A 15044-nucleotide genomic window follows, 5' to 3' on the forward strand; every position below is an offset into this window, starting at 1 on the left:
ATATAGGAATGTAGTAATAATTATAGAAATTAGCTAATGAATGGATATATGAATAAGTATCACCCTTCATCAGAAAACCTTGCTACAAGTTGAACCTTATTTGTTATGATATTTGTGCCAGGAAGAGCTCAGTGCCTTAAATGATGGTGAGGCAGATGAACCTGAGCCTGAACCCGAGCCTGTACCACAGTCCAAACCATCGCCTCCAGCCCCTGTTGGTTCAGGATCTTCATTAGTGTCCACACTTGAAGAAAGGCTGAAGATGTATCAGGAAGCAGAAAAGAACGCAAAGGCAGCGGGTGAGAGCTCCAGAGCACGGAGGTATGTTTTCTAATGATCTGCTTACCTCTCTCACTGGTTTTGTTATGTAGGGAAATATGAATATAAATAAGCAGTCTCGTGTAAATGATACGTAACATGCTAGATCATATATACCCAGATTGCTTGGCCTTATAGGCTTTGACGGTAACAACTTTTATCAGGTTTACTATGCTGCCATCTAGTTGTTACATAAGGAGTCACATCATAACTCCCATTTGAATTGTATTAGTGACTGTACTGCCATCTCATGTTCGTTTACGGCAGACGGGTGGCGATTCTGGGGGTTATTCTCTTTAAGGTGCTACCGATTTTAACATGGGGATGAGCTATCTGTTATTTATATATGATCTAAGGTAATATATGCTTTTCATTATAGTGATAAATCTGCATTGGGTTTATATGCACTAAAAGTTAAGAGCCACTGGGGTAACTGGATATTCAGGTGAAATAAGTGAAATGTCACTTTGTGTACTTATATGTAATGTATAATTTTATGTCGTAGTAATAATTAATTTTAGTTATTATCAATACCATTTTCCTTTTTCTTTTTTCAACTAGTTTGAACAACTTTCAGTTGTATAAACAGTAGGTGTAACCATCTGCTGAAGAGAATAACATCGACTGCTATGAGTGCCAAGGGGAGCAGTGTCTATTGAATTTACAGTGCTATAGGTAAAACCATTTGAGTTCCCATTTTCATCAAACACTTGGTTTCCATGGTAACATGAAGTCACCCACTGAAGAAGATTTATGCTTGTGAAGTGTTTAAAGTGTGTCAGTTTTTTTCAAGATGAAGGGTGATAGGAGTAACCAGTTTGGAAATCTGGTTGTACTAACAAGAAGGGTTGAAGCTAGCCAAGGCCAAAGATTGCTGTTTAAGAGTGATGAAAAAAGGTGAAGGAGTGATGACTTACAGTGAAGATCCAAAAAACAACTCTTGAAATAATAATAGAAGAGGGATATCATCCTCAGGCCATTAACGAGTCATTTGCACCATTCTGATGCCTGATTATTTAAGCAAAGGTTTCTCACAATGCGAATTATCATTTTCTGAACGATAAATTGTCCACAACTTTATAACATTAACATACAAATTATGCATGTGGTGGTAACATTATGTAACAAACTGACAACACAGCAGCACTTTGAATAGCAGTAGAAACAGCTGGTAGAAAATGCTATGTTCTGATTGATTCACAAGGCTATCACACAGCATTAAACTTTTTCATAGGAATGGTTGCCAACTCATATAACTGTCAAGTGAAAGGTCACAATGGCCTGAGTATACACATTTACAGCTTAAAAAGTTTCACTTTTGCTGCACTTAGAGGCTACACTCTTTTTTTTTTTTTTTTTTTTTTTTAAGAATAATTGTTGCATTCCTCATTATTACCTCTTTGAGGCACCATTGTCATTGAAAAAGAGGCGGTAAATAAATTATTACCATCCACTCAATCGAGATTTTAATTGCTTGTTCTGATTCGTGTTCAGGTTTGGACGAGGTGTCAAAACACTGGGTGACCTCCTGAAACAGGCCCGTGCAGGCCGTGTGGTGAATGAAGAAGATATTCCACCTCCAGTGCTTACAACTGCAGGGAAAAAGCCTCCAGAGCCCCAACCTGCTATGTCTCCAGCAGCTGAAGATGTTCCTATTCCTATTCCATCACGTCCAGCACCACCACCTCCACCTGCAGTGCCTGCTCGTCCAGCACTGGGGGTCCCTCTCCCAGGCCTTGTGTCTAGGCCCAGCGCTCCTTCATCACCAGAGCCTTCATCTTCACCCACGAATCAGTCAGACACTCTGAGCTTGTTGAAGGAGCGTCAGAATCAGTACAAGACTGCTGCTTTGCAGGCCAAGAGGACTGGGGACAACAATTTGGCCATCCAGTACGTCCGTGTAGCTAAGGTTTGTGTTATAATTACAATCAGGGTCTCACTGTCTTTAAGGGGAGTCTGTACACCGAATTTTGACAAAAAAATGAAATTTTGGCTTTTATCGTTTTTCGGTAGTTTAATATGTGTAAAATGATAATATGATTTTATTTCTTCTAATTATCAGCTTTTAGCCCTATCTTCAGCAAAAATATTGTAGTAATTCTTAATGCAAAAAATGTTATCAATAAAACTTTTTTTTTGCCAACCGCTCAGTGGAATTTTAAATTTATTTAGCTGATTCTATACATGAAAGTATGTTACTTATGCCCTATTTTTTCCACATTTGCACAATTCTTCGCACTGTTTTTCTGTCTAATTTAAAAATCTTGGCAGTCTCGAAATTGTTTTTTTGAACAAACTCATGTGCATTACAAACTTTTGGCTTTGTTTATTTAAAGTTTTTGTCGCTTTCCTTTTCTTTGGAGCACTGGAATCACTAGTTCTAGGTTGAGAGTCACTTTGTTCATTTTCAATAGACGAGATTTGGATTGTTTCTAAGGCCTCCACATATTGTTAAATCTTTTCGCACTTAATGGACACTATGCAATACTGCTAAAACTATTAACTACACACTTTCAAATAAAACTAGAAAAATAATAGCTCCATACAGAAACATCCAACTAAAACACGTGCTCACTGAAGAAGAATGCACTGATTAGCATCAAGATGTATTAGCAACAGCGCTTATTCTGGCCATAAATTATAATCCACAGTGCAAGACGGTGTCTTTGACATTGACATTGTTGTCGGCTCTTTATATCTCAAAGCCTTCTGCTTTCTTTGGTAGTGCCTGGGCTCGAATGAGCATGGCTTCTATTATATTAGTAAGTTATTTTATGACAATGTATCAACATCTCAGGTTATTTAGCGTCTGAATGAAATGAAGGTGATAATGCCGGTGAAATGAGTCCAGTATCGATAGTTACCCGGCATTTGTTCTTATTGGGTTGAGGGAAAACTCCAGAAAAACCTCAACCAGGTAACTTGCCCAGACTGGGAATCGAACCCGGGCCACCTGGTTTCGCAGCCAGACGCGATAGCCGTTACTCTACAGATGTGGACGTACCGATTCTATACAGAAGAATTTTACAATATACTAGTAGAGCACAAGGGGTTATTATTGATATTAAAGTACAAGACAGAAATATTCCTGCAGCATTGTTGAATGTCGTAAATTGACCTACAGAATAGAAAGCATAGTAATTAGGTACTCCCTTAATTTGGCCCTAAATCTTATGTTTTGAGTTTGATTTTTTATATCCATAGGGAGGATATTAAACATTTTACTGCCATACTGCTTAATAAAAATGTTGAATGTAAAAATGAAAATAGTTAAATAGTCACAACTTTTTTAATATTTTTGCTAGCTTTGCAACATTTAACTCACTTTAATGTACCTATGTATCTTGTTCATACGGCTGTCGAGTCAGCAAGTGTTTTGTTTTTCCTACGCAGCAATTTGATCTTGTGATTGGTGCGCTTGAGGAAGGTCAACCAGTGGATCTGAGTGCGATGCCCCCTCCTCCATCAGAATTCACAGCATCCGTCCCAACATCATCTAGAGGGCAGAAAGAAGAAAATGAGAAACAGAGAGCAACTGAGGAAAGACCAGCAGTTCCTTCGGAAGAACCTGCACCTTCTGATGAGGCACCAAATGATGAAGCACCTGCGGACATATATGGTGCACCACCTGCACCAGCTAGTGTAATGGAAGCTCTGGAACAGCGACTTGACAAGTATAGAAGTGTGGAGCAGGCAGCCCGTGATGAGGGCAATTCGAGCAAAGCCAGACGTATGGGCCGAATTGTGAAGCAGTATGAGAACGCCATCAAGTTGCACCGTGCAGGCAAGCCCATCCCCATTGATGAGCTTCCGACACCTCCCGGTAAGTTCTAAATCTTTGTGCTAGATTGTCCATAATATGTCATTCCTGTATTCTGGATAAATGCACAAAGAAAGTGTACAGATTGTATTTTATCAGATGAAATCAAATAGATTAGAATCATTCTCATCATTATTGTGCATTTAACTGGTTCTGATAAATTTACCATAATGGAACTTTAATTATTGTTTGCCAATTATACGCACTAAATAACTTGGTATATGAATGAAAAATAGACAACAAGGCTGTAATTGTCGTATTTCGCAACTCATCTTTATTGATTAAAACATGACAATTACATTGTGTTGCACATGAGAAATATTGGAAAGAAATATAGTTGAACTTTGTTATAGTATCATCGAAAGGATTAAAGAAATGATGTCGCAATAAATGAATGTTACTACAAGATAAATAAATAAACACAGAAAATAAAATTCAGAAAAGAAAATATCATTATTCTGGCAAGCATTGGACCTAGTGATCCGTTGTGGTCTCCGAAACAGATTCATGCCAGCACTTCAAGAGCACTGTGGGCATTTACCAGTGAATGAACATTTATTTAGGCCATCTACAATATTCCATCCTCTTAACGTGCCTTAAAACTGAGTCTTCTCAGCTACAGAATGATAACCCCAACAAAGTTCACCACTCCTGTGTGCTAGTAACTTGTAACAGGTTTATTTGAATTGCTTTCAAGTTTTTAAAATAAAAATTATAGATTGATTTTCGAAGAAGAAATACATTCATAATATTACGTATGTTGAGCACTGCTATAATTTAATTTGTAATTTTGCCTGCAGTACTACAACTTTTAAAGTACTTTACACCATTCTTATTTTTATTATTTTGAAAAACAAAACTACTGTAGGTACTGAATTGTAGACAACAGTGAAATATGGAGTAAAATACTATCATGTAAAGTAATTAAAATACGTACAATACTGACAATTAAGAATGTAGGTTGAAGAAATCCGCAATTTTTTTTGGTTCCATTTCACAAAGTATTGCATCTATAAATCATTCTTAATTCTTTCTTAAACTAATTTCATAGCACATATCAGCTTTCTTTTTGTCACTCTCGATTTACAGTAGAATTCCTCATATCCAGCAACTGTAGAGCAAAGCCAGTGCTGGATAACTGATTTTGCCGAATAATTGGAAATTACGTTTATAGGTTATGTAAAGACACACTGTACTGCACTAACTTTTTTTTCATGTTGAAATTTAGTAATTTTCATATAGATAATTAAAAATAAAGTTTGAAATACGTACAATGTTTATTTTTAGTACTGAATACTGTAATGTACAGTCATCAGTTCATAATTATTGTAATACAGTAATATATAAGAGCATAAAAAATACTAAAAGTTTTCGTAACCTTATGACAATTTTAAATGGCGGTCATTTGAGTCATGTGACGTGAAGAGCAGTGTAGCCACCATCGTAACATAAAGACTGTGGAGTAGTGCTCCGATGATTTGAGCATAAAAAACATTTTGCTTGCATTTCGTGGAATCCATTGTGCAACAGCAGTGCTTAGCGGTAATACCCATGATACTATCTATCACTCAAATGAAATTTTTACGCGCTGTAGGAACAGAGAATTTCACATGTTTGTATTTAGACTCATCCAACACACCTTCGAAATGGGCGAGTTCAAGTGTTAAATTGAAAGATATCATCTGTGTGCATTGTTTGCAAGGTCCAAGTGACAGGTACCGATGCTACTCTCTACACCAGGGACATAACAGGTTTTTTTGTCTGTTTTCACACGTGAACAGTGTAAAGAGTAAACACAATATGCGGCATGTGCGACCTACGAAAACCACTCACATCTTCGTCAGACTTTTCTCTTTCTTTTTTGCCCTAGCCAAAAGTGCTGTTGTTTTGGTATTGGCGATTATTTGGGTGCCGGATACGAGGGAATTTACTGTACTTTGCTCCATTGCACTATATGTAACATCTGTTTGTAAACTAAATGTCTGAAGTTGCAGTCTAAACTGAATGTCTGGATTATAGGACAATTCATAACTTGGCCTGATATTGTTTGTAAAGGGTTGCTGGCACGATAGAAGGAACAGTTTGGCCTACCCCACCCTCTGCCTTCTTTTTGTAGAATTTCAGTTCTTGGCTCGTAAAATGCTTTTGTCAGTAATGACAATGACATTACCAGCTAGGCTGCCTGTGAATTTCTCTCAGTGAGAGTTCTGTAAAATATATGTAGAACATATATTTTTAAGTAATTTATGCTGTTGCTAAATGTCATTGGAATGAGTTGCTTATTAGAAAGGTGTCGTTATAAAAATAATAAATCACGTTACTTTAATACAGATAAAACTGTACTTCTTAATGACATTCACTATAGCTGAGGTGTTGCACTAACTATGTTCGCTATTACCATATCTTGAAGATTACACATACTTTCTTACTGTACGTTTTAATGTTTCATACAAATTTAGTTTTTTTATTGTGTTGTAAATGATGTTACTGTTTATTTGTAGTTTTTCTCAAGCTACAGTCAGTTCCAGCAAAACATTCCTGGCATTCCTGTTGGCCAACCAGATGCAGGTCCCCTCCACTATCACTGCTGCTTGCATCCACGAACTCATGGCATTTTGTTTTATTAAAACTTACGTACTTTACTGGTTTATTATTTTATACCTCAGCTGAAATAATTACTATACAGCTTTAAAATTCATTCATTTATATACACCTGGTCCTATGTTTAAGAATGTACTTGCCAGTGAATGAAAAATATTATGCTTAATCCTGGAGAATGTGGCAAAGCACCAGAAATCCAGCTATTACAGATGGAGCAGTTTCAGATAGAAAGCTTCATTTCCATAATTGATAAACTTTCATTATCTTTGTCTGACAGTATCTGGTTGCAGTACTGTCATAGAATAGTTTGGATATCTGTACCAGCTTGGCATTTTGGATATCTGAGCCAGTTTGGTATTTTAAATCTATTGGAGATTTTATGTACAGCTACTGATCTTATTGCATATCAGAATGATCTTGAACGATGCTTAGATATTGGACAGCATTAGTGGTGAAAATGAAAGAAAACCACATAGACCATTTTCCAAAGGAGAGAAATCCTCACTGATTATACATTTAGAGCAATATTTCCCAAATTGGAAATACTTTTAAGACTATATTTAATACTGTTGGTGTCAAACTGTAGTGGAACAAGGTTATTTAAAAAAATAATGGACAAGCATGAACCAAGATTGTCCGACACATCTTCCTGTACTCAGCATGGAGAGTGATATGTTCCATGAAATGGATTTTAAAGATATTAGTGACGTGCTTGCTGCAAAGAAAGCAAGTAACTGTATAAAATGAGCATCTTCATGCAGTCTTTATTTAGCCTGCCTACTCTCTTTTGCTTTGTTATTATCTTTGTGCAAAGCCAAATAGTTTTTTAATTTTTATCTTTCCTTATACACACTGTGATATCATTTACATGGATTTATACTTTATACAGAGGCTCCCAAACTGTATGCTACCATGGGGCCGCCACATATGTAAATCCAGCACTGCGGACTCTCCACTCTTTAATACCAGATCATCGCTGAGGCATTTCTTCAGGCTCTCCACTTATGCCATGGTTTGGTTACATAATATTGAATTCTATTTTATTGATTTTTCAAAGTCATTTTGTATGCTAGAAGAAATTCGTCTGCTTTCAGTCTATTTTTAGTGTCAGTTTTCTTCACTCTCATGTATACTCTGGATTTGCCATGCTGCTCCTGTGTGTGTGTTCAGTTTTTTTCTTTCTTGTCTTATCACTTTTGTAAAAGAACAGTTATCAAAATTTCGTTCGTTTTGTATGTATCTATTAGCGTCGTGTATTACAGGTGCTATGTTCGTTTCAGGTTTGTCAAGTATGGCGAAGTTCGATATTTGCCGAATGTTCGTTCTACAAGAGGAGGCCTGTCATGCTTGTTCCACCTTGTTATAAAAATATTTGCACCCATTCGCTCATGTTTTAATCGTTTAAGAATTTTAGCACATATCTTGTGATTAGTTTTTCATATGAAATAAGACGAAGTTTTTAATATCTTATTTGCCTTTCTCATGTTCGAACATTGCAGGACACTAGTATCTATATTTGTTTCAAATGCCATAATATATCATTTCTGTCTATTAAGAAAGAGTGCTGTAGTAACAGAAATTTTATGAACTAGAGTAGTGATTTATATTTCATTGTCTCATTATGTAGGTTTTGGTCCTATTCCGGTGGAAGGTGGTGGAAGTGCACCTCCAGCAGCAAGTCCAAGTGAACTGCCGGCAGTATCTCCGCCCCCTGCTGCACCTACTCCAGCTCCCCGACCTAGAGAAGCCCCCACTCCTCCAGCACCAGCACCAACACCACCAAAGCCATCTGGTTCTACCACACCAGTACTTCCACAAAAAATAAATGGTAGGTGTCATTTATGTTTAGAAGTGTGAAAGTATAGCATTCATTTTTGTATTTATAGCAAAAATGTTTTTAAAAATAGCATTCAGTATTTGAAGAAATAGCATTTATTAGCTAATACCTGTTTTATATTCTATGTTTTTGAGAGGGGTAAATGAAAATAAGATAATATACTGTGTAGTGTATAGAGCAGTTCCACGTGTAACTGACTGACATTTACAGTACACTTTGACAGCAAAATGTCTGCCTAAATTGTATAATGGGTTGAAATTAGACTGTGTCACCGCAGGATTTTATAGAGGGAAGTGTACTCTTAAGATACATATAAAAATAAACGTCTTTAATAGGAAAAGTATACTATTTATTTACGTCCAAAGTGTGTGTAACAGACTGACATAAATGTCAACTCTCTCTTCGGGTGAACATGGTTCTCCATAGATTTCTCTGAATTGTCATTGCTGATACAATTTTGCAAAATATAGTTCGGAAAGGAAATTGTAATCTTCAGTTTAAGTTGAAAACGACCTCCAAACCACGATTAGTAATGGAGTTATGGCCGAAAAAGTGATGTGTAACAGACTGACCTCATTCCGTAACTGACTGACATCTCTGAATTATAAAATGAAGTTGCACTTACAGAACCGTAAATAGTACAAAATAATATGAAACTTGATAAGTAGTAAATTAACGTAACGATTACTTTAAATGAATAATATGTGTTCCAGAATACAAAAATTAGTTAGCTTAACCATGCATCTTAAATGACACAAATTAATGCACATACAAGTATTGCATAGGCCTACTTAATAACATATATAGTTCTTTCTCTGTGATTAAATACTGTATATACAAGCCTTATGCATTGGTGTTTAATTTTAGGACTATAAGAGTGTCACAGCAACTTTGACAGCGCTTATATGGCATCAACTCCCCAGCATAAGACAATATGTTACGTTATTCAATCGCGTTCCTAATCATCTGGCACTGACCTCCTTATCGATTACGATAAGGTGACGCAGATCACAGTTTATATTTCCCATGCCTATGGCTGTTTATATTATGTTCATAATAATAGATTAGATTGAATTTGAACCATTGGAATTAAACACGTAGAAGCACTTCACAGTACTCGTTGACTCACTTATTTAATAATAATAATAATAATAATAATAATAATAATAATAATAATAATGATTTATTTAACCTGGCAGAGTTAAGGCCATACGGCCTTCTGTAACACTCAACAAGGAGATTTAGTCAACAAGTATGTACTGCAGGAACACTGTCAGTATGTCACTTGTTATCTGAACAAACTTTAGTTTCTTTTCACACACGGAACCTGTGGACCTTTTGCACTGACTGTTCACAAGACAGTTGTACATATTCTACAACATAGGGATATATCACTTTCATGTAATGAACTCCATGAGATGCCGGAATAGGTGCAAGATGTTCAAATCGTTTTTCGAGATACTTTTTTCCTTAATCTATCTCAATCTGTACTACCTCCTTAACAATAATTTGGATGTTTTTATTGCTCACAATGTTACAAAATTCTGTAGTGCTTTGTATCTTATTCCCCGATTTCGCAGGCATACATGCCATCCTTTTTACTTGGCCTCCAATCACATCCACAGCCCCTTTGCCATGATGTGACCGAAAGAAGTTCCATTCTACGTTAAATCCAAATATGCGAGCGAGCAATGTCACATTGTTCAATGTTTACTTCTGTTTAAAATGACTCGCTGCTTTATCTGAAAATATTTTTACCACCTCAATGTTCGGAAGAATCGCCAAAATTTCCGAAAACACTTTTCGTAGACAAACATTCACTGCATAGCCTATTTGTCATGTGCTACATAATCTGACACTAATGCAGAGGATTTATTCTGAACTTCCCTGTCAACTTCCTGTCTAAACCAAGCAACAGCAGTAAATATTGAGACCTGCTTATTGCTCCAATGAGCTGCCTGAATCTCATTTTGCTTTTTTCAGGTGTAATTACTGCACACTTAACACCAGTTCACGTATAACTTCACCAAGGCCTTCCAAGTAACTAAGCACACTGTGAGAATGAACAACATAACAGCTGAGAGCGCGACATGTCAGTCACTCACAATGCCGCTGCGGAAAACGAAATCACTTCAGAAGAAAATGTTCTAATACTTTTTTATTGGTCGTGTAGTAATAACGCAGAATACCAAAGGAAATTTTAATCTGTCAATTATTGTGCTGTGTGGAAGAGTTTTTGTATGTTTCTTGTGATGGACTGACTGTAACTTACAGTACAAATAATTATAATGATTTTAAGTAATTTAGGATCTTAGGATACTTCAACTAATTTCATATTTACTTCAAGGAAAGACCAAAATATAGTATACAAAAAAAAAGACAGCTCGAAATAAAACAAATTTACGTGTCCAAATTGTGACACGAAACATAAGTATCTATACATGTTTTTTTAAGCATTTGGAATATGACAAGATCTGAAGCAAGTTATAGACTAAAAGAAAGAGTATTTTAAACATTATCTTACGAAATAAGGCGATTTAAAGTATAAAGAAACATATTTCTTCAACAAAAATATACTCCTACATCAATTTCAAGAAATTCACCTCAGTATGACATTTTCGTGGAATTGCTCTATAATGGTAATGGACGTAATTGATCAATAATGTAGTTTAGTTAAAAAAACTAAATGGTTTTAATTATGTTCCAAAAAAACACGAAAACAAAAAGAATAATGTTTTTAACGTGATAGGTTATACAATTTTAACATGTTTTTCTAAGGGATCTTTTTTCCTCCACTCAAATCAAGTATTACACCACACATTAAAATAACATTGTTACACAAAGTTTATGTTCCTTTATGAATTCGATCGCATGTGCACAGTTATACATTGTGCACAACGCATTTTGCTGTAACAGTATAACACTGAATGAACGTCCATATATAAATGCAACAGCAACTGGCAATTATAATTAAAAAATAAAGAATCGGAATATTACAAACAGCTGGTGCCTCCCTTCACTCCTGCTGGGAACAGTAACATGTTAGAGAATATCAGAGTTACAGTCTCTGGTTCTCATGCTCTATAACAAACAAAAGCAAAGATCAGTATTGTGCATGCACAGTTCACAGTGTGCCAGACCACTAGAACAAAGTTATCGACCGTGTGAAGAATGAAACTGAATCTGAAAATTAGCTAGCAGTGGAGCTCTAACAATGGATTCAGTTTGATGAAAGATTTCGACATGACCTCATTAACAGTTTTTTTGTTAGATTACATGTAATGGATGTGAAGGTATACTTAAATGTCATACATTAAAATCTCTCTTGACAAAATGTGTTCTTTGTACATATTGTAAATTATAATATTACGCAGTTATAATTGTAACGTACAACTTTATTGTGCCAGTCTTTTATGTAAAAGGTTGTTGATAGTCTAATTGAAAATTTATAAATTTCCTAATCTCTCTTACTTCTTACAGAAAATAGTTCGCAACTGTAATGTAGTCCTTCTAGTGTTTAAAATATTCCTGTAATAAAAATTTCTGTAAAATTACTGTTTAAAGGCACGGCCTTAATGTATAGAGAAAAAGAATGTTTTTTTCATGACATTCTTTAATTTCATTTGTTTGTTTAGTTAACTGTCCAAAGGTATCACTCATGGAGCAACTAAACCAGGAGATAATGGGGTAGGGTAGTCAGCTTCTTTCTCCGTCCATTGCATTCATCGCTAACTGGTACATATTACATTAACCGGACTTCAGATGTATACAAACAAAAACAATTGTTCTTCCTCTGACACATTATCAAATGAGATTTACTGTCTGGTAATAGATGTACATATCAGCAGGTTCTCAATCAGAGATTAATCATCGTCGTCGTCAGTCCTAAAAAGAACTGTTTGTCTACAAAATTTTCTTTCCATCTCTTCACAGGATGTCCTAGTGACCTTTCTCCTTCTGGTCTGTAATTCAAGACTGCTCGAGGGATCCTTGTTTTAGGCATATGCTTGACATGATGGTGTCAGTTAATTTTCTTTTTTTCCATTTCGTATCCTTCTTCATGCATAGATCGTCCTGTGATAAATCCATCTGGTTAAATCTATTTTTAGACTTGTTTCCCTCCGACTGGTTGCTAGCAAGAAGGAGGAAGTCCAGTAGTGGGACTGCCACTTCACAGCTTCTGGACAAGCTAATGTATACCACATTTGCTCAGTATAAGATGGAATGGTTATACTGCCATGTCTTGATCCCCATAGCCTCGTTAGTAAAACAGAGAAGATTTAGTATGGGATTTATACATACATAGTTTAGTATGGGATTTATACATATATACAGTGTCCTGTGTCTCCCTATGGGGAGCATAGGGCCACAACAAAAGAGCGCCATTTTGACCTATTTGCGGCCAGGGCCTTCACTTCTCTCCAGCTCTTTCCTAGATTTCGGGCTTCTTCTTCAACAGACCACCGCCACGTTATCCTGGATCTTCCTCTTCTGTAGCTAGCCTGAGGATTTCATTCGAGTGCTTCTTTAGCAATATTTGCTTCTGGGCGTCTCAGGATGTGTCCAATCCAGCACCATTTTCTTATTTTTATATCCAGATCAGTGGGCTTCTGTTGCGTCTTCTTCCAAAGTAATGTGTTGGAAATGACATTTGGCCACCATACCCCCAATATGTTATGTAAACGATTCACAAATGTTTGGAGTTTTGTATGGGATTTAGGTAGGAGATATTACAGAATGCACTTCACTCCCCTTGCAACATCAGAGGTAAATTTTATTTAATAAATTAATACACAGGAGTAACAGTGGCGGCTCGTGGGTATTGAATTCAGGAGGGCTGCATACAAAAATAAACCATGCAACTTACCTTATTTAAAGATTAGTTCCATGCGCCTTGTCTTGTAGGTTGCAAACTTTTGAATCATCTTCTTATTAAAATCCGATATGTCGTTTAAGATAGTCTTTACAATGGAAATCATAGCTAATACAGTCAGTCTCTCTTCTCTATTCGTATTTCTAAGATAGGATTTCACTCTTTTCAAGCACGAAAAGCAACGTTCTGGTTCGTAAATTGTCATTGGCATGGTGATAGCTATGCGTAGTAGTTTCACAACTTCTGAAAATGAGGCCTGCAAGTTCTCAGATAGAAGAAACTGCAAGAGTTTGATTGCGTCACTAATATTTCTGAATTCTTGTCTCTGATACAACACAGTGAGTTACGTTTTCAGTTTGTCTTTATCGAACATTAGAAAAAGCTTCATACATACACTTAGGTCATTTTCAGGAAATGAGCTTTTGTATGTAACATTCAAATTTTTCTTGACACAGAAGAGAAGATGATATCAGATGATCTATGAACTGGAATCGGGTGTTAGCTTGTGTGATAATGAGGTCACACACTTCCTTGGCTGCCGCAACCCTTGTCTGAATCCCTTCGACCTTACGATGGTTTTTAGGTTTTAATTTTCACAGATCTCGCTGCTCAACTTTGCACTGTTCCGTATTGTCTGTATGACATTAACAAAGTTTGATATGCAGAGTCGGCCTTGATAGCATAGTCGGTTGCGGGTTCGATACCGGCCCAGGTCGATGGCATTTAAGTGTGTTTAAATGAGACAGGCTCATGTCAGTAAATTTACTGGCATTTAAAAGAATCCTGTGATACAAAATTCCAGCACACCAGCGACGCTGATATAACTCCTGCAGTTGCGAGTGTCGTTAAATAAACCATAATTTAATTTTTTTATATGCAGATTTGGACCTTATAAATATTTAACTGGCGATGTTGTAGTTGGTTATATAATATATCTACATGATACATCAATAAATGAAAAAAACTAAGCCAGAAATTGAATTCAGGATCTTCAAGATCACGCAACAGGATGCTTGCCTTATTTATTGTGGTGATGTTAGATGTTTCAGATTCCATTTGGTTTGAAAACATTCTAGTTATGGCTCCTTCTTCTCATTAACAACATTTACTGTTCTTATTTTAAAACTCCATCTTGTTGCCCCAGCTGATGGAATTGTCTTTGAAACACATTAATCTAATACAGACTGAGTGGAGATCGAGAGAAGAAAGCAGGAATGCTGGATAAATCACCAAAAAATATGCGAGCCTTTGTATTTTGTTTAGCGGCTCTTTCCATTATGAGATTCAACTGATGGGCGCTTAATTTCGCATTTCTCCTGTTAAGGTATTGAACTGAATAGTCTGTGAATATTGTACATAATTGAACATTGTTGCACTTGTTATACTCACAACATTAAAGAAAATGTATTTAAAACTGCGCGCTACTGACAACCTGCTGCAAATTTTGCAGCTCCTGGAAACTCTGTATTCGTGACCAGGGGCAGCAGGGGGTGGGGTAAAACTAACACACAAAGCATCCGAGACGAGACTGGCAGCTCCAGGGGAGGAAGTTGCTTCACCCATAGTCCTTGTCTCTGGCTTCGCTCTGGCAGCAC

The 15044-nt window shown here is 36.4% G+C and overlaps 1 protein-coding gene across 2 annotated transcripts in view; it reads left to right on the forward strand.

Annotated features, from left to right (window-relative positions):
- l(2)gd1 (lethal (2) giant discs 1) overlaps positions 1-15044 on the forward strand; it is a 49547-nt gene that overhangs the window by 4917 nt on the left and 29586 nt on the right. For both annotated transcript variants that reach the window (XM_069821541.1, XM_069821542.1), the window contains exons 4-7: positions 122-321; positions 1813-2227; positions 3712-4141; positions 8367-8567. In XM_069821541.1, the coding sequence (XP_069677642.1) occupies positions 122-321; positions 1813-2227; positions 3712-4141; positions 8367-8567 (1246 nt within the window). The remainder of the gene's footprint in view (positions 1-121; positions 322-1812; positions 2228-3711; positions 4142-8366; positions 8568-15044) is intronic.

The sequence above is a fragment of the Periplaneta americana genome, chromosome 3, assembly GCF_040183065.1.
Source record: "Periplaneta americana isolate PAMFEO1 chromosome 3, P.americana_PAMFEO1_priV1, whole genome shotgun sequence".
In the NCBI taxonomy this organism is placed as follows: domain Eukaryota; kingdom Metazoa; phylum Arthropoda; class Insecta; order Blattodea; family Blattidae; genus Periplaneta; species Periplaneta americana.